This window comes from Cnephaeus nilssonii, assembly GCF_951640355.1.
Source record: "Cnephaeus nilssonii genome assembly, chromosome: 15".
Taxonomy (NCBI): Eukaryota; Metazoa; Chordata; class Mammalia; order Chiroptera; family Vespertilionidae; genus Cnephaeus; species Cnephaeus nilssonii.
This window is the reverse complement of record NC_137086.1, coordinates 63859365-63885059: the sequence shown is the minus strand read 5'-3', so window position 1 is coordinate 63885059 and position 25695 is coordinate 63859365. Positions and strand designations below refer to the sequence as shown.

The 25695-nt window shown below is 49.7% G+C and overlaps 1 protein-coding gene across 4 annotated transcripts in view; it reads right to left on the bottom strand.

Annotated features, from left to right (window-relative positions):
* Positions 1-25695, bottom strand: part of AFF3 (ALF transcription elongation factor 3) — a 514559-nt gene that overhangs the window by 91212 nt on the left and 397652 nt on the right. For all 4 annotated transcript variants that reach the window (XM_079792550.1, XM_079792551.1, XM_079792549.1 and 1 more), the window contains one exon: positions 10309-10346. In XM_079792550.1, the coding sequence (XP_079648676.1) occupies positions 10309-10346 (38 nt within the window). The remainder of the gene's footprint in view (positions 1-10308; positions 10347-25695) is intronic.

Genomic DNA, 25695 nt, shown 5'->3' with positions numbered 1-25695 from the left:
GGGGGTGATCAGGCTGGCAGTCAAAAGAGTTAGGGGCAATCAGGAAGGCAGGCAGGCGAGCAGTTGGGAGCCAACAGTCCTGGATTGTGAGAGAGATGTCCGACTTCCCATTTAGGCCCAATCCTACCGGGATCGGGCCTAAACAGGCAGTCGGACATCCCTCGAAGGGTCCCAGATTGGAGAGGGTGCAGGCTGGGCTGAGGGACACACACCCCCGTGCACGATTTCGTGCACTGGGCCTCTAGTTAACTAATAATCAGCACATTCCGTGCAGGAGAGCAAGTGCTTAATTTAATTAGTAGTTATTCCAGAAGGTGTCTGTGTAATTCTACTTCAAAAACAGCATTTTTTGAAAAGGAGTAGACAACAGCAACAAAGGTTGAGATCTATACTAATTACATCAGAGTTTTATTTCTCTCACTTTCAACTTTGAGCTGTCTTGTTATTGGATACATTAACATTTTTTTGGATGCATTAAAAATTAAATGAAGAGCAAACATCAGACACACAATGTGCTGTTGTTCTCCGTCTAGAAGTGACAGTGACGTAGTGACAGGGACTTTCAATGAGAGTAACTTAGAGTTCCGCTGTCTAATATGTTACCTCTGGTAACTTCATCAACTTAGTCTGAGAGCCTGAGTCCCAACGTGGGCCACTGTGGGTGACGGTCAGTGCGGGAGTCTGAAGCGCGGTCACCATGGTTATGTCTCGCCTTCCATGGGGTGTCTGGTTCCCTCCGGCCACTTTCTGCAGCCGGTTAACTCCCGCGCTGTGGACGATTAGCTCACAGACCCCTGGCTACAGGAGCTGGCAGGGAGGGTGGGCTCCCCACCACAGGAGATCAGGGTCACCTGCGAGAGGGCTTCCCCGCCAGCAGAGAAGGGAGGAAGGACTCTCCACGCCAGAACTCCAGCACCTCAAATCCGCGAGAACACCGCTTCCCAGTCTGGACGTGAGAAAGGGGACCACCCGGGAGGGGTGGGGGGTCTGGAATATCAGGATGTGCAGAGATGTACATTGTGTTTTTTTAAACTTTTGATCGTGGTTTCATATATACAGGGTGTCCCAAAACATGTGTACACAGTAACAGCTGATAGCTCAACAGATGTTTCTTTTCAGATTTAACCCACTGGAATAAATAATTATTCAAAGTGTGTATACATTTTGGGGGGACACCCGGTATATATCACATAAAATGCACCATCTCAACCATTTTCAAGTGGCATTAAGTACATTCACACTGTTGTGCCGTCATTCACACTATCTTCCTTTTTCTAAAGAGGTCACACCCTCTTAAGGCCACGCTGAGTGGCCCAGCTATTCCTAGAGGCAGCTGTGGGCTCTGATCACAGGGTTAAACCTCCTCCTCTCCCCCCAGGCCCTCTTGCTGCTCCTTATACCCAGGCCTCAGGTCCCCATGGTTCCCGGGCTTCCCCAAACCCACTAAACCACCTCAAAGGGCAATCAGTGGCTTCATACAACTTATTCACTCAAAAAGGCTGTAACAGTTTCTTCTAGGCTGTCCTGTTCTATTTGTAAAATACAAGTTTGGGAGCTTTTAAAATGTGTGTTATTTACCTGATAGAACTCAATGGCTTCTCAGGAGCTATTTAGTTGTAGTGTGGAAATTAGTGCAGGGGGTTTTAAAAGCTGATTTTCAGACCTGATAGCCTGCATTTGCTCAGACGGTAATGTGGCCTGTTAAGCTAACAGCTGCCCAAGGGGGCAGGAACACTCACGGCCTCTCGGAGGCTGCGAGGCAAGAGGGCCACCTTGGTGAGGATGGCGGGCCTGTCGTCCTTAGAGGACATGCGGCCATCCAGTGCTTTCTCTTTTATCACAGTCCCCAAACAGATCTCGACCTGAGATCCCCATGTGATTTGAGAGATCGTATTGGCTTTTGAAATGTGATTATTTGCTTTGAAATAATAAAATGAAAATGGTTCTTTGGCGACCAGCTGGATCAGCTGCAGGCGAGCATGAGCCTCCTGAGGCCCCCGAGGCCCCCAGTGGCTCAGGGGAGAATAGGCTGGAGGAGAACCTGCCACAAAGTAGGTCAGAATGAGCAGCAGTGAGGGATAGTTCTTGGGACACGTTGATATCATTTTCCTATAACGTCGGCGTAAAAACATGCCCCATACAGTCCTAGCTGGTTTTGCTCAGTGGATAGAGCATCAGCCTGCAGACTGAACGGTTCTGGGTTCAATTTCGGTCGAGGACACATTCCTTGGTTGCAGGCTCCTCCCTGGCCCGGGCCCTGGTTGGGGCTTGTGCAGGAGGCAACCAATCGATGTGTTTCTCTCACATCAATGTTTCTCTCTGTCTTTCCCTCTCTCTTCCACTCTCTCTAAAAATCTATGGAAAAATATTCTCGGGTGAGGATTAAAAAATTTACATCTGAAATCCACACTAATATTTTTCTTCTTTTGGTTTTTACGCCTCTTGGCCGGCCTGGAAGAGAGTCTCATGTACGTTGGGGAGAGACTGCCTAGTGGGGCAACAGAGTGATTGCTAGGTTGTCAGATCCCTTCTATCACCACCTCGTTGAACCTGTCCAGAAACCTAACAAGGGGACACTCTTATCCTCCCATTTATGCAATTGAGGAAGTTCAGGCTCAGATGGTGACTCCTTGGCCCAAAGCAAATTCCAACCCAAGTGTGAGGAGTCAGACCCCCTTGCTTGCTCCTTGACGTCCAGGCTGCAGTTGGCATTTCCCTCCTTCCCAGGAAAGCAGAGATGAGCGGCATTCTTGGTCGTTCTTGCTGGAAAGGCGTTGGGTAAGTCATTACCGAGCAGCTGCTTTGTAGGCTGGGCGCCCCACCGTTCAAGGTGTAGATCCTGTCCTCTACTCGTTGTTGAGAACAGACATAAATGCGTGAGGGAGCAGAGGGCAGACGCACGCCCGTGTCAGCGAGTACGTGCTGTGCTAACGGAATAGGAGCTGTGGGAGTGGGGTACGTTGGTTATTCACAGTTTCTGTGGAAGATGAGGCTGGACCCCAGGCTTGAGGAAGCGCTGTGGAGCGATGGGCACCCCCACCCCAGCGCCTTGCCTGGCGGCTGCTGATAGCCTGCAGGGCCCACACCTCAGGTGGGGGCTGCTGCTCCTTCTCAGGCCTCAGCCTGGCCTTGCTCAGGCCATTCTTTCTGCAGAGAAGGCTGGCCCTCCCCTTCTCCATCCTGGGGGGCCTGTCCTGATGCCACTCGTCCTTCACATGCCACCTCAAAGGCCCCTCCCCTTCCTCTGTGCTCTGAATACTTCAGTGTTACACCTGTACCCCGCTGGTGACACTCTTTTCCTATTAATTTACGGGTGTGTGTGGCTGGTGTTACTGAAGCAGCTAAGAGAACTGACTAGAGTCAGACAGGCCAGTCTGGAGGCTCTGGCTAAGTTATGTATCCCTGGAAACCAGACTCACTGGGATTTTAGGGAGAGTATTTAGTAAATGAAATGAAATGAAATGAAATGAAACTTCATTGAAATGTCATTCCTCAGGTCCTCGTGCTGAATCTCTCCTTCCTGGCTGAGAGGGTGGTGTGAGGATTAAAGGGAGTCAGGTGTGTGAAGTGCTCAGCATAGCGCCCACACATGGCTGCTGTAGTAGACTTAGGGCTGTGTGCACATGTCCATGTTTAATACACAGTGATTATGCGTATGTCTACATGTCCTCGGCCACCGTCAGCTCCTGCAGCGTGGGCTCCATCGTAAGGAATGTGTGTGTCTTCCATGGAGACCAGCACAATGCCTCGCCAAGCGGAGGAGCTCAGAACTGAACCTGCATCAAATGAATGCAGGACAGAAAGAATCTATATATATAAAAGCCTAAGCAACCATCTGACCATTCGCCTGGTAGCTATGATGTGCAATGACCACCAGGGGGCAGATGCTCCAACCAGTAGAGGAGGGAGCCCGATTCCTCGTGGAATCGGCCGTGGGTTAGGTTGCTGCTGGGGCACTGTCAGCCCTAAATCTGCTTCACTCACACCCCAGACCCAGATAGAAGGGAGCCCGATTCTGGCGTGCATCACCTGAGAACCACCCTCTTGCAATCTGGGATCCCTCGAGGGATGTCGGAGAGCCAGTTTTGGCCTGATCCCTGCAGGCCAAGCTGAAGGACCCCACCGGTGCACGAATCCATGCACCGGGCCTTTAGTTACAAATAATTGGTGGAAATAAGATGGGGGCAGTTTGCCCGGCTGGCGCGGCTCAGTGGCTGAGTGTCGAACTATGAACCAGGAGGTCACTGTTTGATTCCCAGTCAGGGCATGTGCCCGGGTTGGGGGCTAGAGCCCCAGTGAGGGGCGTGCAGGAAGCAGCCAATCAGTGATTCTCTCTCATCACTGATGTTTCTACCCCTAGCTCCCTCTCCCTTCCTCTCTGAAATCAACAAACATATATTTAAAGAAAGATGGGGGGCATTTTAAGTCCTTGGACAGGGTGAAGCATGAGGAGGGGGAGGGACCGGAGATCATGGCCTTCACTCCCTCTGGGTGCAGAGAGCTCTCAATGGCATCACGTGTTCTCTTCTGTCATTATTTCTAATTTAATCCACTCTAATTGCACAGGGTGATTTCAATCCTTTGAAATTTTTAAAAAGACTTTCTTACCTACTTTTGGACTAATTTTTTAAATTGAATTTACTGGGGTGACACTGGTTAACAAAATTACACAGGTTTCAGGTGCACAACTCTACAACACATCATCTGTATACTGTATTGTGTGTCCATCTCCCCAAGTCAAGTCTCTGTCCATCACCATTTATCCCCCCATTCCTTCTGTATCTCCCCACCCCTCCTCCTCCTGGCAGTCACCACATTGTCGTCCATGTCCATGAGGTTTTTTTTCTCTTTTTTCTTCCTTTTTTTTCTCAATCCCTCTATCCCCCTCCCAGCCACCCATCCCCCCAACAGCTGTCAGCCTACTCACTACATTGAGTCTGTCTTTACTTTGCGTGTTAGTTCATTTTGTTGATTAGATCTCACACATAAGGGAAATCCTATGGTACTGGCCTTTCTCTGACTGGCTTATTGCACTCAGCATAATCCTCTCCAGGTCCATCTAGGCTGTTGCAAAAGGTAAGATCTCCTTTTTTACAGCCAAGAAATATTCCATTGTGTAAATGTACCACAGCTTCCTTATCCGCTCATCTACTGATGGGCACTTGGGCTGCTGCCAAATCGTGGCTGTTGTGATGAATGCTGCAATGAACACAGGCGTGCGCAGATTCTTTCAGTTAGTGTTTCGGGTTTCTCTGGATAAACTCCCAGAAGCGGGGCTGCTGGGTGCTAAGGCAGTTCCATTTTTAATTTTTTGAGGTAACTCCGTAGGGCTTTCCTCAGTGGCCACACCAAATGCATTCCCACCAGCAGTGCGCGAGGTTCCCTTCCCTCCACACCCTCACAGCACTTGTTGTCTGTGGATTTATCGATGACAGCCATTCTGACAGTGAACAGCGCATCTCAATTCTACGGCATCTGTAGGCAGGGCCCTGCGTGGACCCTCAGGGAGGAGCCTGGCGGACTCTGCCTCCTGAGGTGGTCTGCTGCCTCAGGAACAGCCAGTTCCAGGAAAGTGTTTCCTATTTAAGTCCAAAGTCGCCACTGTTTAACCACAAAACCGTCATTCATGTGTTCATTGTTCTCTTTCATTCATCAAATAACTTACTGTGTTTTTCCTAATCGCCAGGAACTGTGCAAGGTGCTAGGGATTAAAAGATCACCTTAGTTATGAATGAAACATTACGATTATTATAATTATTAGTAGAAACGAAGACAGTTTTAGTGCACACCGCGTAGTCTTTGTCAGAATATACATGGCCTGAGTCACCTGCCCCTGGCCCCACCCCAGCCTGCTTTGTTGCTGAGTGAAGGCGGACAGGGGGCCTGGAGGCCTGTCCCGGCTCTGCCGCTCGCTGCCGGTGGCCTGGGCTGAGTCCCGTCACCTTCTGAGGCTCAGTCTTCTTGCTGGTCACAGGTGGCTGTCAATGTGACAGGGCTTGTGAGCGCTGCAGGAAGCGTTTATTTACACGGCAGCCCAGAAGAACGTCATGACAGTCCCTGGCACTGGAGACTAGAGACTGCTGTGGGTCTCAGGGTTGACACCTTTCTCCAGTGAGCCTCCCGGCATCTTCCAGGTTCAAAACGTGGAACTTTCTGAAAAGTCCTCCCTGCCTTGCTTCGGGGACACGTCCAGTCCTGCTTTTAGATGCAGACAGACTCACAGGGAGGTAAAACCTCTCCACTTTATGCCATTCCTCACTTAGTAACTCTCATCCTCTTCTCCCTAATGGGAAGAGGACGTTCGATGGGCGAGACCGACTTGAGGAAGCTAAGCTGAGAGCAGCACATGCGGGAGCCAGCGGCCCTCTGGACGACGAAGCCCCCAGGGGTGCGTGGCCGCTCCTGGTCGCCCGCAGCCCTGCACCGCACGGCGCTCGCCCGCTGGGCTCCCGGGATGCGCTCAATAAATACTTGTGGCATAAATGAATAAATCAATGGTAGTTGTTTGGATTTCAATATAAATGGATCCTGGAGCTGAAATATTGCCAGATGGGCTGACAGGGCACAGTCTGGTGATGCGTCTCCCAGGCTATAAACACGCAGGCATGTCTGCCGTGGCAGGCTGACATTTCAGAAGATGATTACACGCACGATTTCACCAGGGCCGCGCGTGCCCTCCAACTGCCAGCGCTTCAACAACTGTTTTCACGTTGGCTTTCTTGTTCATTCCTTTCTTTTTTTTAAGTCGAGCACCATTTTTCCCAGCTCCTCCTATTTGTAGCTGAACATGATTTATTCAGATGAAATTAGGCTCCGTTTTTATAAAGCCCAAGTTACTACAAATGATGCTTGAGGTTTTGCAGGAAGTATGAATTCCCGATCAGCCATAAAGCACCGCTGCGGAGCTCGAGGCCTGCCTCCGGGAGCACGAGGCGCCGGGTGATTGACACCGAGTCCTCGCTGCCTCCCGCTCCTGCCCCGGCTTCAAGATGGACCTCCGCCTCCTGCAAACGCGCAGCTGCTCGGCTTGATAAATCACAGGGCCCTTTTTTTTCCACCACAGTTATCTACTATTTACTGCTTAGAGGGGAAGTGAATCACAGCGAGAGGATTTGTATGCTGCGTACATCCTTCCTTCTCCTCCGGCACTTTGCATATTTCCCACATTCCTGCGGTGCACGCTTTCCCGCGCAGTGCGTCCACACAGGGCTCACCTGGGCAAGCAAGCCTCAGGCCCACTTATCCCGGGTCTCCTTGCCCCTCCCTACTCACCGACACACAATCCCTAAGAACAAAAGACACCCGAGAGGCACACACGGTAAGGAGTAGGTAGGAACACTGTGTCTTTTTGCAAGTTGAGGTTTTCTTGTAATTGGCTTGTCTACCATACAGGGAATTTTGCCCCCTCATCCTGTCCTGGTCTCCTGATGTTTTTCATTATTGGGGCCCCACTGGGCCTTGGGTATGCCAACGGACACCCAGTGGCGTATAACAGATGAAACACTCTACAGTTGGTGCTAGAAAAGAATGAAAAACAGGCCACCCCACCTACACGTGGCCCTTCCCATCGTGCGGGTGGCAGGCGTAAGTTGGGGGACGTCAGATTTGCTTTGTGACTGTGATCCTGTGTTCATCTGCGGACACACTGGCTGTTCAGGCTGAACCGTAAATTAAGCTCATCGCTCAGGCCAAGCAAAGCAAGGCCAAAGGTTTTCTGTGGGGCTGACCACAGATAATTTTTAAATTTAGGTAACGAAACATTTCATCGTTTTAATTTACCAGGCTGTGCTTTGATAACCATGGACTCACAACTTCAAAGCATACAATATGAGCTACCAGACACCGCGCTCTCCGGAGAGGTGACAAGACAGGCGAGACCGGCCTCCCAAAGATGTTTGGACAGTCTCTCCCCTCTGACACCGCACAGGGATGAACCTGCTACGGTTCTTACGAAGGACAGAGAAATGCCACCTCTTCGCATTGTCACTGGTCTACCAGGTCCCGCCTCAACGCCGTGGAAGCAGGCTTCCTGCCCGGGAGGCAGAGAACAACAGCAGGCTTCCTGCTCTGCAAACCCACCCCCCCCAAACCCAGCCAGCCAAACCCACTTCATCAGCAAGTTGCACATCTTGAAACAAAACAGCGCTAAGCCCCTACCAAACATCCTTGTGCCCCGGGCACTCCAGGCGGTTGTGCGGCCACATGGAAGCGAGACGGCCCCGCGGGGCGCACTAGCAGGACGCCGAGAGGGGAGCCGTGCGCCATGACCTGGGCCAGTCTGCGCCACCCTGTTCAACTCGTCGTGCAGAACTCAGGACGCATCTCTTAAGGTCTAAAGAGTGTTCTGTTTTTCTGGGATAAAAATGGAAGTGCTGCCTCATGTGGAATTTTATATCAAGAGATGGTTAACATGCTGAAAAATAATAGTTTAGAAACCAGAATAGTCGGTGTAAATGAATGTGTACTAGGTGAGTACCAGGCGACGGGTAGCCAGCGATAATGGGTTAGATCTCCACCTTGGGAAGGTCAGAACCTGGGGCAAATATTTACGCAGTTCATCCCCACCCTGGTCGACCATTTCCTAGAAATTACTGGTTTCCTCCCAGATTAGGTAAGTGGTAGAAAATGACTTCTGTTGCTGGGTCTCTAACTTAAGACCCTAGAAAATGTGAGTCCAAGAATTCAGTCAGTGTTCTATGTCCTTATTTGAAAGGAGGGTTTCTGATGGCATCTCCAAATGGTCACAGATGGTTCTCACTTATGGAAATTACGTGTGTGGCCCGAGCCAGGGGACAGGACAGGGGAAGCACAGAGCAGGTAGCTGCAGACAACCCGCTGCTAGGCCAGCAGGCGGAGCAACTCATTAGTTTGAAATGAGCCAAGCTCCCCCAAATTTGAGCAGAAAAACTGTTACGTTTAAGGGGGAAACGCTCTACTCCACGGGAGGACAGAGAATTCGTAGAAGAGTAGTGACAACGGGAGCCTCTGTCTCTAGGGAGCGGACGGTTTCTTCTCACGTTCTTCTGCACTTGGTCATGCAACCAGCAGGGGCCCAGGTGCTAACTTACTGGCTGAGGAGCTCCGGGGCCTGACCAGGATGGGTTGGAGGGCATTTCAGAACAAAGTCAAAGGGAATAGCGCTGCTCATCACCCATGGACCTTTGCTACCCAGGTCAGGGCCACGTGTCTTCTGGGAAGAAGTCCTAATTTCTGATTGTATCTTGCAACCAGGTCTTCAAAGGGAGCCCATACTTTCCTAAAATAGGTTTGATTCCTTCTACCAGAGGTCATAATGACATTTTGTACCTATATATACAGCTTTATTGAAATACTAGAGGCCCGATGCATGAAACTCGTGCAAGAGTAGGTCTTCTTTACCCTGGCTGCCAGCACTGGCTTCCCTCCGGCAGCCGGGACCCGGGCTTCCCTCGCAGCCCCAGCTTCATCCAGAAGGTCATCCTCTAATTAGCATATTATGCTTTTATTATCCTATATAATAAAAGCCCAGCGACCGAAACGACAGAATGACCAGAGACCAGAAGTACTGGCCCCTTGCCCTGGCAGGCCCCGCCCCCCAGCGGGGACATCCCCCGCCTCCAGATCCGGGGCCCCATCAGGGCAGGCCAGCTGGCCCCCTGCCCCCTCCCCCAGACACGCAGAACCTTAGCAAGTGAAAAGAATAATAAACCAACAACTAAAAGGGCCTGATCTGCTCTCAAAAGTAGCTATAGATCCCATTCAACTATTTTGATACAGTAAAGCCAGATGTGAAACACAGTTTGAGTGACAGTTGATTAGGTTTGTAGATCTCATTCATAATACAAGTCAGAAAACCAGCTGAAGCGCGGCGCGAAGAGCCAGGCACTCAGGACCGTGAATTGGGCGACATGCATAAAGTATTTCAGGGGAGAATCTCATCGAAAGCCAGACAGCTCCCGGGGAAATGATATGGAAAAAGTCTGAAGAAAAATCTCAAAGTAAATGAAGTACTTATTGCTGAAAAATGAGCTCAGATCGCAAACAATTCCAAAGTTCAGAATTTACTGCGCGCTGAGGCCTTCCCTCCAGTTCCTTGTCTCTTGTTTCACTAACAACAAGGGACTCTCCACACTTCCTGTGAAATACAACAAGGCGATTTTTGCAGTAATAAACCCACACGGGCATGACAAATCCAAGCATGCAAAACGTTTAACACCCCAGCTCCCAGACACTTGAGGGACAAAATCCGATTATGAATTATATGCTACAATAAATAGGGCTCGATGTTTCATAAAGCAATTTATAGTCCATAAAAATGACAAAACGTACCTGTCAGACAGAGCGTGGAGCGCGGTTCCCTGGGCTGCCTGTGGAAGAAAGGGCAGAGATGTTTATTTAATATTCTGACTTCCAAATTACGTGGTCAATCAGCACTTACAAAAACCCGTGTCACACACATTTTTGCCATGTGGCCGAATATTAAAGTACAGGCAACACAGTAAGAGCTCTGTCGTGTTACGCAGTGACACTCCTGAGGAGTCAACTGAAGCCCCTGCAGGGCCCCCTGCCACCAGGGGGCGGGTGTGGGGAGGTGGGAAGTGCCAGGCTGGTGAGGCTGGACAGGTCTCAGGAGACCCCTCCGACCCTCCCGCCGCCCTCCCCAGCTATTTCATTTGTACTCCCTGTTGCTTTATTCTACTTCCCTGTAAGAAAAAAAAAAATAAAGATTCTTTTTGGTTCCTTTATAGCAGGGGTCCTCAAACTTTTTAAACAGGGGGCCAGTTCACTGTCCCTCAAGACCATTGGAGGGCCAGACTATAGTTAAAAAACAAACAAACTATGAACAAATTCCTATGCACACTGCACATATCTTATTTTGAAGTAAAAAACCAAAACGGCAAAAACACCCGCATGTGGCCCGTGGGCCGTAGTTTGAGGACGCCTGCTTTATAGAATCTCTCCCAATGAAGGTATACCTTTAGACCCAGTTTTCTGATTTATTGAAAAAGTCACCACAATTGTAACCCGGAACACTGACAGAAATATGATGATATTATGAGATTATGGATTTGTTTATAGGCAATGATTTTGTGGTAATTTGAAAGAGTCTTTAGAGATCCATATTGAAATATTTATGGATACCATTACAGGATCTGGGATTTGCCTTGAAACAATGTACTTGGAGGGAAGGGAGGGTGGGTGGACATGTAAACAAAACAATGTCCTTGGGTGGGTAACTGCTGAAACCAGGTGATGAGCACACTGGGGATCATTATATTATTCTAGACTTTTTATGTGTTTGAAATATTCTATAAAACAAAAAAAGCAAAAGGAAACTAAAGGCCTCCATTTCTCCATCAGATTTCCCCCATTTTGTACTCACTGCCTTTTGTCTGCTTAGCCTAGTTTGTCCATGTGCCCCGTGTGGCTGAGCTCCGAAGGCAGGGGCACACTCATTCTACGTCTCCGAAGTCATTATTGGGAGGGATCACAGCACGGCCTGTGGGACCAAGGCTTACTCGGGTGCACAAGAAATAAGAAGTGCACATGGCCCGTTTTCACCGCGTCCAGGACACGTGGAAAGTTTACTGTTTACCGGGGCGCCGGAATGTTTCCCATGCTATTCCTCATTCCATGTGGATGGCAGACAGACAGATAGAATCTTCAGATGAGAAAAACACGACCTGGCAGAAACCTGATCCCTGTCACAGAACTGAATCCACCCTTGGCGACACACACACACACACACACACACACACACACACACACACACACGTCTTGGCTCACTCGGTCAGCCCAGCGCTGGCCGAATTCCCACCACACGGAGACCCTGCAGGAGGCTGCAGGAGGGATAAAAGCAAAGGCAGGAGGCACAGTCACTGTGTTAGAGACGCCCAGCCCCTAGGCAGGAAATCAGAGCAGAGGTCCAGGGAGGACTTGAAGACGCTTGGGAATGAACATGCAAGTGAAAGATGAGTAGGTGGGGACATGGGTGCTGGTAACTCATGGCCGGTGGGCCACAGGCTCCTCAGTGAGGGCCTGGGTCGGCTGGCAGGTGCTCAGTGCACATCTGATGAGGAAATGTCAAATGAATGAATCAATTCGGAATCCTTCCCACTAATATCTGAGCAAAGCTGCAAAGACAAGGAGGGATGTGTTCAGGGGGAAGAGGCATTGGTCACTCCAGATGGCAAGGGCCTCCCCGGCCAGGCCTCCAGCAGCGGTTCTCAGCTGGGGCACCTCTTGCCCAAACACCAAGGCCATTGGGGTTGAGTAGGGGTGTTTCTGTGTGTTCACAGCAAGGGGGTCACTACTGGCATGAATGCCTGGGGCCAGGGATGCTACAGCCTCTCCAAGGCCCGAAGGGTCCCTGGTCCAATGGAGCGGCCCCTTAGAAGGACAGGGGTTTCTGTGGAGAAACCAAGGCCAGAAGGAAACCCGGCAGGAGCGACCCCGGGGATGTAGCTCTGGGCCTGGCAAAGGAACTGAGACCAAATCAACAACAGGAACTTCGATAACTCCCACAGGGCCATCACCCCACCGACTGAGGAAAAACATAAGCTCTGTTGACCTGGACACTGAAAGTCTTCCATCCTGGGAGAGGTTTACCATTCGTTGATGTTAGGGCCTCCAAGATTCAGCTTCCAAACTGCTCTTTCTACCCTAAGTGGGATGGTGAGGGAGCTGGCCAGCCATGCCCAGGCTCCAGTGAACAGTTTATGGGGTCACTGCCCCTCTTTTTTCTCTGGATTCCTGTGAATTAAGGGCCAAATGCCAGGGCATTCCAGTGTCACGAGGGGAAAGAATATCCACAGGGCGCTCTCTTGCTGAGGGCACCTTAGGGAGTAGAACGAGGCGGGGAAAGAGGTGAAAAGCCCCAGGAGGCCGTGGAGACCAGGAGCCCCTCCCATGCCCCTCACTCCTTCTCTGTGCTCTCGGGGGCCAGCCCAGGCGCTGGCACAAGGAGCGTCGGGCAGGTGCACGGCAGCCACCACCGTCCCCAGGGCCCCATCGCTCAGCAAGATGCTTTCATTTTTGGCAGCTATACTTGAAAAGAACCTAGCTCCCTATTCCTGACTCTGCTTGGCTAAATATACCAAAACATATCCTGAGCTCCCCAAAGAAAAGGTGGCATGCATGATTAGTTCAGGCTCAACGCATCTCCGCAGAAGGCACAGGACTTTTCCAGGATAACAGAAACCTTAAGCGATGTGGCTGGACGGTCAACAGACATCTCGAACACGGTGTCTGCGCTTCCCCTGGCCAGGGCTGCCAATATTTTAGAAGTCTGTTGACTTTTTTCTCTCCTGCCTCCAAATACTTCCCACTGACTTTTGTGATAAGGAAACAGTGCCCGTTGATGAGCAACTTATGAGAAAATTATTTTAAAAACAAAAGCAAAAACAAGCACAAAACAAGCAACTCTGCTGCGGTGCCTCCAGGTGGCGGTCCCTGCTGAGGACCCCGCGCAGGTGGCTGCCGGCCAAGGGCTCTGATGTGAGCGAGCGGAGGCCGGGGCGCCTCCCTCCAGCAGGTGGACGTGACGCTGCACCAGAAGGCCCGCGTGGGCTGCGCCGCGGCCTCCCACCAGCGCTGGGCAACGGCTTTCTGGGATCCTCACTCTCCCATCTGTCCGCATGGCCGATGTTTCCACACACTTAACACTGTGGCTCGGAGCACCATCGGCCACCTGCACCACAATTTTTAACGCCTGAATTTGATGGCGCTATTTAATTTGCGGTTATTTTACATCATTAAAGCCTTTATGGAGATGGCTCATCATCCATCAAGAAAGCAGATGAGAATATGTTAAAGTTTTAAACAATAACTTTAAAAAAGCTTTATGGCATTAAGTTAAAATGGTATGTCATATACCAAAGCAAAGACCGCCATTTTTCTTTTCTTTTCTTTTTTACTTCTCTTCTTTTAAATATACTTTGGCTTTTGGACACTATTTTCTTTTACTGTTGAAAATAATAAAATAAAAAAACATTGGAACTAAATCGCAGAGAAAAAGCTGCTTAGGTGACTCATAAGTGAAGCCTGAAGAAAGACGCGGCATAAACTAGATGGATTGCTCAATTTCCTTCTTGCAAGGGCTGTGTGTTCCAGCACCCATATTTCTCCCTTCCCCAATCATCACCTCGGCTAGTCACTTTCCTCATCCAGTTCTCAGCAAAGGAGCGGAGAGGGTGAAGGGAACGCTTCGCTGATCTTTCCCGGGTTCCTTACGCATTCACGAGTGACTCTGAAGCATAAGCTCTGAGACAAGTTTTCTGCCAGAAATAATCGTTTTCCAGGTTCTTTACAAGAGATGGCCTTTTTCTGTCTTTATTATAGAAAGCTTGGAGCTTGGGACATAAGCAGCAGAAATCCAGGTTTCAATGTATGTGAAATAAGTTGCTAGTCCCAGTCTGTGACTGAAAGAAAATCAAAGGAGAAATGAGGTGCCCTCATTGTAACTGGGTTGAGCGCAGGACAGGCTCGTGGATGCTGGAGTGCGGAGGGGAGCGAGGGAAGGGGCTGGAATTCAGAGGGTGCCAGGAAGATGCAGTTTCTTTCCTTCTTGATGGAAACAGAACCAACATGGACAGCTCCATGGTTCAATCTGACGCGCCTATGATGTGCAGGTGACAGGCGTGGCGTGGGTGACAATCAAAATAGAGAAAGCTCTCACCATATTGTACGTAGGGTCTAGAGGTGTCAGCCATAAAAGTTAAATGTTCTTGATTGCACAAGCGTTCTAGATTGCAGGGGCTATGGCTGAAGAGGAGAGAGGGTGCCAGGGGACCTCCCTTGAAGTGAGTGGGTGAGGAAGGCCCACTAAGTCAGGGGTAGCTAAGCTGATGCCTAAAGGATAAAGAAGAGTTCCTGGAGCAGGGAAGTGAGAGGGTGTGGGGAAGAAAGAGCTCCACGCAGGCCTAGATCCTTGCTCAGTTGAAGAACTACAAGAAGGTCACAGTGAGGGAGCTCAGTGGGTGGTGGGAACACTGGCAGATCCCAAGGGCTTTGGAGGTCAAGCTAAGGATTTGGGGTACTCTCCACCTAAGAAATCACGGAGTGACTCACATTAGGGGAAGTTGGGTAAAGGATGTACGGGGCCTGTTTGCATCTTTTGATGATTCAATAAAATTTTTTTGTTAATCCTCACCCAAGGATATTTATTCCATTGATTTTAGAGAGTGGAAGGAAGGGAGGGAAGGAGAGGGTAAGAGAGGAGTGCATTTATTGGTTGCCTCCTGCATGTGCTTGGACCAGGCCTGGGGATCAAACCTGTAACCCAGATACATACACTTGATCAGGAATTAAACCCATGACCCTTTGGTGCATGGGTCGACTCTAACCATTGAGCAACACCAGCCAGGGCTGATGGATCTATAATAAAAAAAAGTAAAGTAGGGAGTGAGGCAATATGATTTACATTTTATTTTCTAAATTTCATTCTGGCTTCTGTGTGGTGAATGGATTTGGGCAGGAAGGTTCAGTATTTAAGTAAGATTGTTGCATTAATCTAAGCAAGAGAAGTGCATGATAGCAATGAAGGTGGAGAGAGTTTGTGTTACATTTTGGAGGCAGAACTGAAGAAATTGGCGATCGATTGGATGTGACAGGCCAGGGTTGGAGGCAGGACTGAGCCCCAGGTTCTAGCTTGAGCCCCTGGTATAGATGGAGGGCCACTGCATGGGACAGGCAAGGTGGGTGCAGGGGCAGGGGTAAGGGTGAAGCTTAATTTGGGTGTGTGAAGTTCACGTTGTTTTCAGGATGTTCAGGCGGAGATGCTAAATAGATGTTTGGACACATAGATCGCAGCTGTCAAATGCCAATGAAGTACGAAACATTGGCATGTTGTTGGCAAATTACACTCATAAAAAGGAGATAGATATAGGGCTAATGTGCCGGATCTACATTTTGCTCTCATTCAAAGAGAAGTAGGTTCGGGTCAGCTGGCTAGCACAGCCTGTCCATTCCACACGCACGCAGCCCAACTGCGTGTCCCAGCACCAGGCTCATTATCCTGACAGTAAGGTGGCACCTCTGTGGCTGTGATCTGAGTCATCTTGCTCCACCTGTTGGAAGACTGTATCCACATTCAACTACGTGAGTAAATGCCATCCCAGCTCGTGTTTGGTCATTTGTGTTCAGCTGTTATGAAGCATGCCGTGAAGTTTAGGTCCAATCACGTGTCTCTGCAGGAATTCTATCCAGTAAGGCTTTACATTTTTTCTAGCCATTCCTTTGAAGTTGAGACTTGTATTTATTAATGTATTTCACTGTTTAATTTACTTCCACATCTGTTAACACTTTCTGTTTCATTTACTGAACTTTCATGCTGTTGGTTTTCATTGGAGTCCTTGTTGGGTCTTTTTTTTTTTTAAATGTTTTTATTGATTTCAGAGAAGAAGGGAGAGGGAAAGAGAGATAGAAACATCAATGATGAGAGAGAATCACTGATCGGCTGCCTCCTGCACACCCCCTATTGGGGATCGAGCTGCATGCCCCACCCTGGGGATGAGCCCACAACCGGGCATGTGCCCTGACCACCACCAGCTGGGCACCTCACTGAGTGTTGTGATCTTCCATGAGGTGTTCTCCAACCCAGTCAGAGAGAGTCCTGCTCTCCGGTTTTTCCTCTGTAACAGGAAGCACTTTGCGTTCTCAGATGCCCACAGATGCTGCCCAGGAGACTTGGACCTTATCCTGTTCTCTACGGGGTCAGGTCGAGTAGGGGATAACAACATATATCATCCAAATAAGAACATTTTTTGAGAGTGAAAGGGGATATGCTGCCCACCAAACGGAGCCGGGGACAACAGGAGAGGCAGAGCTTTTCCCAGCACACAGGGCATCGGGCTGCTGGGCAGCACAGTTAGGTCAGGTGCGGAGGCAGGACTCCAGGGTCCGAGGAGTTGTCAATAAGCAGAGAGCTCCGAATGGGGTCAGCAGGGACAGATCGCTTCGATTCTCGGTGTCTCTGAAGTCAAACCAACGTGTCTGCCATTTTCCGGCTGCTCCTCCCTCTACTTAGATGCTGCCTGTCAGTGTTCCCCGACCACCCAAGCTTCCAGCACCTTCCTCTCTCTCAACTCCTTGTCTGGAACCTGTATGAGCACAGGCTTCTTTCTTCTCTTGAAAAGTTCGCCACCTGCTTCATGAGAAATTTAGTCTTGGCTCCTCAAGTTCCTGGGAGACACTGAAGGCAGAGATCCTAGCTCATCCTCGCCCAGAAAGAGCTTCCTCGTGATCACACTCGTAGTGAATCCACTGCCCGTGAATCAACAGGATTTGAGGAGGTGAATCAGCTACCGGTGGATCAACAGGTCGGAGGCGAAGAGGTAACTTCTGCAGATGACCAATTACTATTTGCCATGGCTCTGATCTAAGAGATTTGTTAAAATACATTTCTTCCTGAGCTATATATTCTTTCTCTATTTCACTTTCTTTACAACGCAGGTCCATTTTGGCTTTAGAGAAAGTTTGCCTAGTTTTATTTTTTAGTGCTGGATTGCTTAGATTAGTTTATGTCTACCAGAACGCCAATGAAGACAACAGCACACACTTACGGAGCCCCTGTTACACCCAGTGAAAGTGCGGGGTAGGGTCCACAATGCCGGGTGAAGTGCCTGGATTACATCACCTCACAATCGGTGTCCTGCCACCAACCGCCTGACACCCCCTGGGGCCGAGTCAGGCTGTCAGTGATATTCAGTTACTAACTGGGCAATTCTCAACTCCTGAGAGGGGGCGAGAGCATTTCCGGGACTCCTGACTCGCTAGAGCGACACTGTGAACCACCTGAGACCTCCGCTGCCAGGCCTTGCGGTCTGTGCCATCACAAATGAAACTCAGGCAGCTGCTAGGAGTTAGGAGAGAGAAGGGAAAGGTGGTGACAACGTGAGCACATGGCAGGGGGCTGCTCCTCAGCTGCAGGGACTGTCACCGGATCTTTCTAGGGGTGAGGGCCCCACTGAGGGCGAGGGCCCCACTGAGAGTGAGGGCCCCCCTGAGGGCGAGGACCTTACTGGGGGCGAGGGCCCAGTGAGGGCTGGAAGGTATCAGGCACCCTCCATGGTGGGCCACACTTACTGTCACAAGGGTAACATTATGGGTCAGAGGGTCCCAATGGGCCCGGTCAGGAGGTCTTCGAGAGAGGGTGGTGGTGCGGGTGCGGGGTGAGAAGTCAGGAGGTCTTCAGGAGGGGGTGGTGGAGTAGGGGTGAGAGGTCAGGAGGTCTTCGGGAGGGGGTGATGGAGTGGGGGTGAAGTCAGGAGGTCTTCAGGAGGGGGTGGTGGAGTAGGGGTGAGAGGTCAGGAGGTCTTCGGAAGGGGGTGATGGAGTGGGGGTGAGAGGTCAGGAGGTCTTCGGGAGGGGGTGGTGGTGCGGGTGTGGGGTGAGAAGTCAGGAGGTCTTCAGGAGGGGGTGGTGGAGTGGGGGTGAGAGGTCAGGAGGTCTTCGGGAGGGGGTGATGGAGTGGGGGTGAGAGGTCAGGAGGTCTTCGGGAGGGGGTGATGGAGTGGGGGTGAGATGTCAGGAGGTCTTCGGGAGGGGGTGATGGAGTAGGGGTGAGAGGTCAGGAGGTCTTTGGGAGGGGGTGGTGGAGTGGGGGTGAGAGGTCAGGAAGACTTCAGGAGGGGGTGGTGGCTTGAGGATGGGTAGTGGGTGCCAGTTTCATTATTGAATAACCTTGGCACAAGTTCTAGCCAACAGCACAGGGCACACAAATGCTTGACAAATACCATGTCATGCCACCAGATGAGCTCGCCTTAATGAGGTGTCTCCCGAACCCCTGGGGGTGATGGGTTAGCCTCTCCATTCATTCAGTCAGTTCCACCTCATTCCCAAAAAGGTGTCCTGTCAGAGGGTGAGAACGCAAAACTGGCAACTGGGCGTTAGTCTTTCACACAGATTCTAAAGTTTATTCAAGCTCTGCCAGTGCAATTACCAGCAAGTATTCCTTTGTTTGTTTGTTTGTCTGTTTAAAGGAATGAACATGGAGCATTTTGCTTTTAAACAGGCATCATCCTTTAATTACCAGTTACCCTTTAGGTAGAAGGATCTGACAAATCTTTGTTGAACTATGATTTTGTTAAAAACCAAAATAGCATCCTCTATGAAACGCCTTTCCTTGTAAGAAATTCATTTTCACCAGTGTTTCCCAGTAAAAGCCTCTACTAAGGCAGCACATAGGGGACTGTTCAGGGTCCCAGCTGGGCAGGTGTTATTACCAGTCTCTAACCTTCTGTTCCAAACAGAAATACTTTGTCCTCCTAAGTAATATGTTCTCAAAACTCCGCCCCATTCATTATGAGCTCGGTTCTCTTGTTACCGATGTTCTCAAGTAGCAAAATGTAACATCTAGCCAAAGCCTTTCAGATGTCAAACCTCACCTTTGTGGTATGTGTGGGAGACATAATCACAGGGATAAGTTTACATTCCAAGCCCCCAATTTTAATATAATTTTCACTTGTCCAAGTGGTATGTGTTCATTGCAGAAAAAAATTAGCACATATAGGAAGCCAAAAACAAAAACGACAAACACAAACGAGAAACTGCCTCGTTTCACTATGGGGCCCACAGTGACCATTAGCTGTTTGGTTGACTCTGTCCCCACTTTACATGTAAAACCATCCATCAGGGCTGTCTCTTACAAAAACGCCATGAAAGCCTTAAAAATAAGGTAAAATCAAAGATTTTTTCTCTTTTGTTAATCCTCACTTTACGGTATTTTTCCCATTGATTTTTAGAGAGAGTGGAAGGGAGGGGGAGAGACAGACACATCGATTGGTTGGCTTCTGCACATGCCTCGACCAGGGATCGAGCCTGCAACCGAGGTATGTGCCCTTGACCGGAATCGAATCCTAGAGCCTTCAGTCTGGGGGCCGATGCTCTAACCACTAAGCAACCGGCTAGGGCGAAATCAAAGATTCTTGACAAGAGAAGCTCAAGGGGGAGAAGCCCCTCAGCATCTTCTCACTCGGCTGCCTTTTCTAACACCCACCCTGTGGCAGTGCCTTCTCCCTGCCCCCTTCCCTCCTCCTCACCCTCTCCTCCCAGCTCAGCCCACATTCTCTCCTCCTCCTCCACCTTTGAGTTCTATTTTCTATAATTAGCTCCTTGCCTTTTCTTATAAAATTAATGGTCTTGCATTCTTCCTGTACACCTCTCCTATTACGGAAAAGAGCATTTAAAAAAAGTGTCAGTAATGCAAAGAAAGAACACTTTTGAGGGGAACTGGAAGGGAAGAAGGAGGATGTAAAAATATATATTTTAACTAGAGGCCCAGTGCATGATTGAATCATGCACGTGTAGGGTCCCCTACACGCTTTCGCTTTTCGCGGTGGAGCTGGGTGCCTGTCTGCTGGTGCACCAGGCCTTTCAGAAGCCTCCGGCTCGGTGGAGGCTTCTGAAAGGCCTGGTACCGGAGCAGACAGGCACCCAGCTCCCCCACTTTTGATGGTCTGTGGCCGCTGAGGGGGGCTACCCTGCTGTTGAGAGGCACAGGGGGCAGGACTCCCGCCCCCTGCGCCTCTCAACGGCCGCTGAGGGGGGCTGCCGCGGACACCTGGCTACCCTGCCGTTGAGAGGCGCAGCTGGGTGTCCGCGGCAGGTCCCCTCAGCGGCCACGGATCTGGCCATTGAGAGGCACAGGGGGCGGGAGTCCTGCCCCCTGCGCCTCTCAACAGCAGGGTAGCCCCCCTCAGTGGCAGCGGATCCGTGCCTCTCAATGGCCGGATAGGCCACCCTGAGTCCCGCCCCCCAGCCTCCTGCCGCCCAATCGTGGGCGTAGCGGAGTGATGGTAATTTACATGTTACTCTATTATTAGATAGGATAGTTTTACACCCAGATCTGCCTCTATAATATATACTTATATCAATACGAAATATTTTCTATTAATCTCCGTTAGTATTTCTGTCCCGGCACATTAAGGCCAGCTTGCTCATGGTCACAGAGCAGCAAGGCCAGCCGCAGCCCTGCCCAGCCCCGCTGCAGTATCAGGACAGAGGGTGAAGGGCAGGGGACTGGGCGAGGTTTGGATTCTGCCAGTTTCAGCTCCAAGAGAGCCAGTGGACGCTGAGTGGATGCCAGCCGACACCGGGCGAGCTTTCTCGGGGGATGCTCAAGGGAAGTGCAGGCGGCGTCTCCTGGACAGGGTTTGCGGAGGAGCCGGGAGGGTTTCAGGATTCCGAGACTGATATCTTTTCCTCAGCAAGTTTGCAGGTGGAATCACATTGTTTATCTGCGAGCTTGCCAGGAGCTCCCAGGGAAGAATTCTTTCTACCTCTGACCTCACCGCGGCAGGACTCCGTATATAAGGCAAGAGCTGCTGGGCCAAGGCCGGGCAGGTGCAAGCACTGCTGAGGACTCAGGCGCAGGCGGCAAAGCCCTCATGCTGGTGGGTGGTGGCAGGAGACCTGGGCTTGGTGGGTGAATCTCAGAATTGTGAGAGCGGCAGAAAGCCCTGGACTTGGACAGAGCACTGACAGGGTTGTAGTGCCTTCCACGTGAGTGAGTGTGTTTGCGTGTGTGGGCGCGCGCGCACGTGTGTGTGTGTGTGTGTGTGTGTGTGTGTGTGGGAGTGCGCATGTGTGTGTGTGTGTGTGTATGTGTGGGAGTGCGCATGTGTGTGTGTGTGAGTGTGCACAGGTGCTTGTCTGGCATCTACAATTTCAGAGTGAAAGCAAGCACACTGGAATAACCCGCGGATCTGGTGGTGGCTGGTTGCTCTATAGCAGCATGTGGGTCTGATAGCCTGTTCCTGGGAGTAGAGGTGAAGTGAGGTGAAGTTGGGGTGAAGCGTGATGCGGCCCTAGTCCTGCAGGTTCCACCCTGGCTTTGTAGCTGCTCCTCAGGGCTTGGGGCAGCATGTGCTGCTGGAACCCGCCTCTCAGGGCAGTTTCAGAGCAGGCCGGGCCTGGGCACAGCCAGATGGCGACGGCCCATTAATGATGCTCATCTTGGGCACAGCGGGGGCACGGGGTTTAGTCGCTTCCCATTTTGTTGGGTCTGCCAAATGCCTTTTGGAGCTTTCAACCAAGTTCTTAGGATGCATCAGTAGGGTGCCTGGTGGAGTCCCACTGACCTTCCACTGACCTTGGTCGGTGGTTGCTCTTAGGAATGCAACTCGGGCCTAAGTTGTGGGCTGCAAATGTTTTGTTCTCGTATAAAGGCAAGATGGAAAGAACATCAATGTTTTGATAGTTTTGCTAAACATACAACCTGCATTTGAAGAACCAAAATTAAGTCTGTCTTTATGTTTCACTTAAACATCTTTTACTCAGACAAAAATAACAACAGTTGAAGGTAGAAACTGTCAGAATTAAAAATTAATGGTTAGGAAATATTCTCAAAATTGCACTTTGCCAATCAATTATGTAACAGAAGAGAAAGCTGAACTTATTCTCATTGTGTTACTGTTATTATTGGTGTTAGACTTTTCACCTCTCAAGTGACCACTGCTCATGCTTTATACATGAAAGTGTGTTCATGTATAGTATGTTGTAATCTCATGCCCGTCCCTGAACGGCCTTGGACTTTTACGAATAAAGTCCCGGTTGAGAGGAGAGGTGCCCAGAGACCTGCTGCTGGACCAGACCTCTCAGAGAGAGAGTCCGGCTACCTGCACCCCACACTGCGCAGTCTGCGGGGGACCCTGGCTGTGGCCTGGCCTTCGGGGGACTGTCTGGCCACTTCTGGAAGATGGCCTCGTTTCACTCAGCACAACCTGTTGGCTGCAGATCTGGTCAGCCTGGCACTGGGAAGTGCCTGGGGCGTTGAATTACCACAAATGATTATGCTCCATGGAGAAATAACAGGCTAAGAGCGTCTCCTGAGAAAAGCTGAGCTTATGAGATAACCAGCCCTGTGAAGACTTGGAAAAACACAAATGTAAACAAAGCTTTCCAAGCGTAGAGCTGGACCAAACACCTGAGTGGTTTAGGGAATCCTTTGCTACATGCAAGCACCCACGCCTGGACAGGAGTGATAGCATGCACTCGCAGCAGCATCCACTGGTGAATGGCTGCACTTCTGAAAAAGCTATTGAAGGAAGACACCATTCAAGTCCCAGGACAAAGGTCTATTCCTGTGCGTTAAACAGGGGAGTCCTCCGGAGGGAGAAGTCCACCCCTCTGCCCACAGCGGCCGGGCTGGCGGCTCAGTGAGAAGGGCCGCCTATCGGTAACACGCACAGCCGCTTCTGCGCTCCCATTGGAGACGCTACGTGGGTGGCATTGATATGCACCATTAACGAAAACGTGGCTTAACTTAGAAAATGTTTCTCCTTTCATGAATTCTTCAACTTGACAAAGCAATAATTCTCATTTTTGTGTTAACTATATGTTTGCCCAAATTTAATCAATCATCTATGATTTTTATATAATATTTTTCATTGTCCCGATTTCTAGTCAGGGTCCTCAGACGGAAATCAGGCACGTCCTAAGGTCCAGGCTGGCTGGCCACAACCAAATCTACATAAATCTCAGTCAGGTCCCCAGAGGGCGTCTGAGAAAATGTTTTGAGAAACAGGGTGTGGGCCTTTTTACATCTCTGCTCAGTGACACTTAAGCTGGTTGACCATTTCAATTTTGGAGATTATAGTTCATTAACAAGAAAAAAAAAAGGCAATTACATTTTTATGTATCTCCACCTACGCTAGTGTTTTTCACAACTGTTTAGAAAAAAGTGGCATGATATAATGAAATTGGCCATCTTAAGAGAAGTTTGCAGTTGCCTATGGTGACAGTAAAATTTTCCTGATAAAATAGAATTACTTAACTAAGTGTGAGAACTTAAAAATACAAACACAAGCCTTCTGGTGAACGCTTGGGTTTCGCTGGTTGCGACTGAAGGGCCCAGTAGTGATTCCTTCATGTGCACATGACGAAGATCTGACAGGCAGTCGTTTTCCATTAGCGTGCTTGCTCTGCTCCCACATTAAAAAGGCACCCATTTGTCAGCACGGTTAAACTGTGCAAGACTAAACATGCACACAAAGGTAAACTACCTTTTTTTCTACTTTGCTATTAGGCTTAATATATATGTAATACTAGGTGTTTGGTGTGTTGCATTGAAGCAAAGACCTGGCATTTCCTGAGATTTAAAATTTACTTCCCATTTTTAAGGACAAATTACAATAATGAATATTACCAATGAGGAATTCATCAAGACCAACAAGCCAGCATCTTGTACAATTCAGCACTTAGTAGGCATTCAAGATTATTCTCGAATGACTTTTATGTAAAAATTGTGTAGCTCTTGTTTTGACTCCAAATCACATCTACCATACAGTTCATTTCTCATGCAGGCAGAAGCTGGATTTTGGAGCCTTGCCCCTCAAACCTGGTCCTGATTACTGCCTCCACTCCTGTTTATATAATTCTGCACAGTTTTGGCAGGACTCAAGAGCACATACCAGGGTGTTGGCTTTTATGAATCTCCTGGGATGTGAATGTCAAGCCGACTGGATGAACTCTGGCCACAAAGCCCAGACAAGCACAACGACTCTATTTATTCAGACTTGGCCGCCTGAATGCAGATGGACTCTGTGGGTAATAAATTTTCACAGGCCAAGAGCTCCAGCATCAACCAGGCTGATCCCGGGAAGAAAACGCCCCCAGGGCAGTGCCGCGGGGCTGCTGACCCTCCTGCGCTGTGGCCCACGTCTGGGTGTCGTGCAGCCAATGCGTTTGGTCGCTGATTGACAGGCACGGCCAGAGGTTCTTTTTAAAAGCTCTGCTTTCTGTTACGCAATTGTCATATTAGAAAGAAACAAGGGAAAAAATGAACAGCACTCACTGCAACGGGCAACCTGCTCTCAGGATCACACCCACACTGCTGTTCGTTATCCAGCGAGCTCTATGGTACAGAGCAGGGACCTGCCACAGGAATGGTCCCGCGTCTCCCCACGAGAAACCCAAGGTATCAAAGAGCAAGATGTGCGGCTCCGTGCAGCCGGGCTCTCCGTTCCCACCGAGATTCCTTCTGAGAGACACGATTAGTGCTCCACGCACTCAAATAAGACGGGAACTGGCTCTTTAACTTGAAGATTTATGTTAACTACCCAGATATCTATTACATTAATTGTGCTCTCCAAATATTGATTGGGGATTAAAAGGTAACTTTTCTTCATGGTGAGGAGTAAATTATGCCAGTGGGAGAATTTCCCTCTACAGACTTTATCCAATGATCATGGCCTGCAAAATTAAAATTGTCAGTTGTAAGTGGATAAACCGTGCTCATTTGTGGAGAATATGCAGTTCTATAATTAAAATGAAAAGACTGCCTAATGTGCGTGGCTAATGTAATCACTGGAAACTGCAGGAACATACATGGCCATGCGATCTGGACCCTGCTCTCTTCCTAGCCCTGCGCTTATGCATTTGTCACTTCAGGAACGCTGCCCTCACCTGACACCAGCTTGGCTGCTCCATCTGAGAGCCCCAGTCCCGGTCCCTTTCCTCATGCCTTCGCTGTAAGTTCATCTGGACATGTGCTGTGTCCCTCCTCCCGAGCCTGGCCTGACAGGACCGGCAGAGCCGTCCTTACAACACATGGAGACAGGCAGTACAACTCCCACCTCCTTTCCAAATGCATGGAAACATGCCTTTGGTACTTTGTAGCTTCAGGAATGATTTTGTCTTAATCCTTCTAACTTATTCACATCCCTCCAGGGAAACATTGCTCTTTGGAATTGTTAAAAAACTCAGAGTTATAGGAAA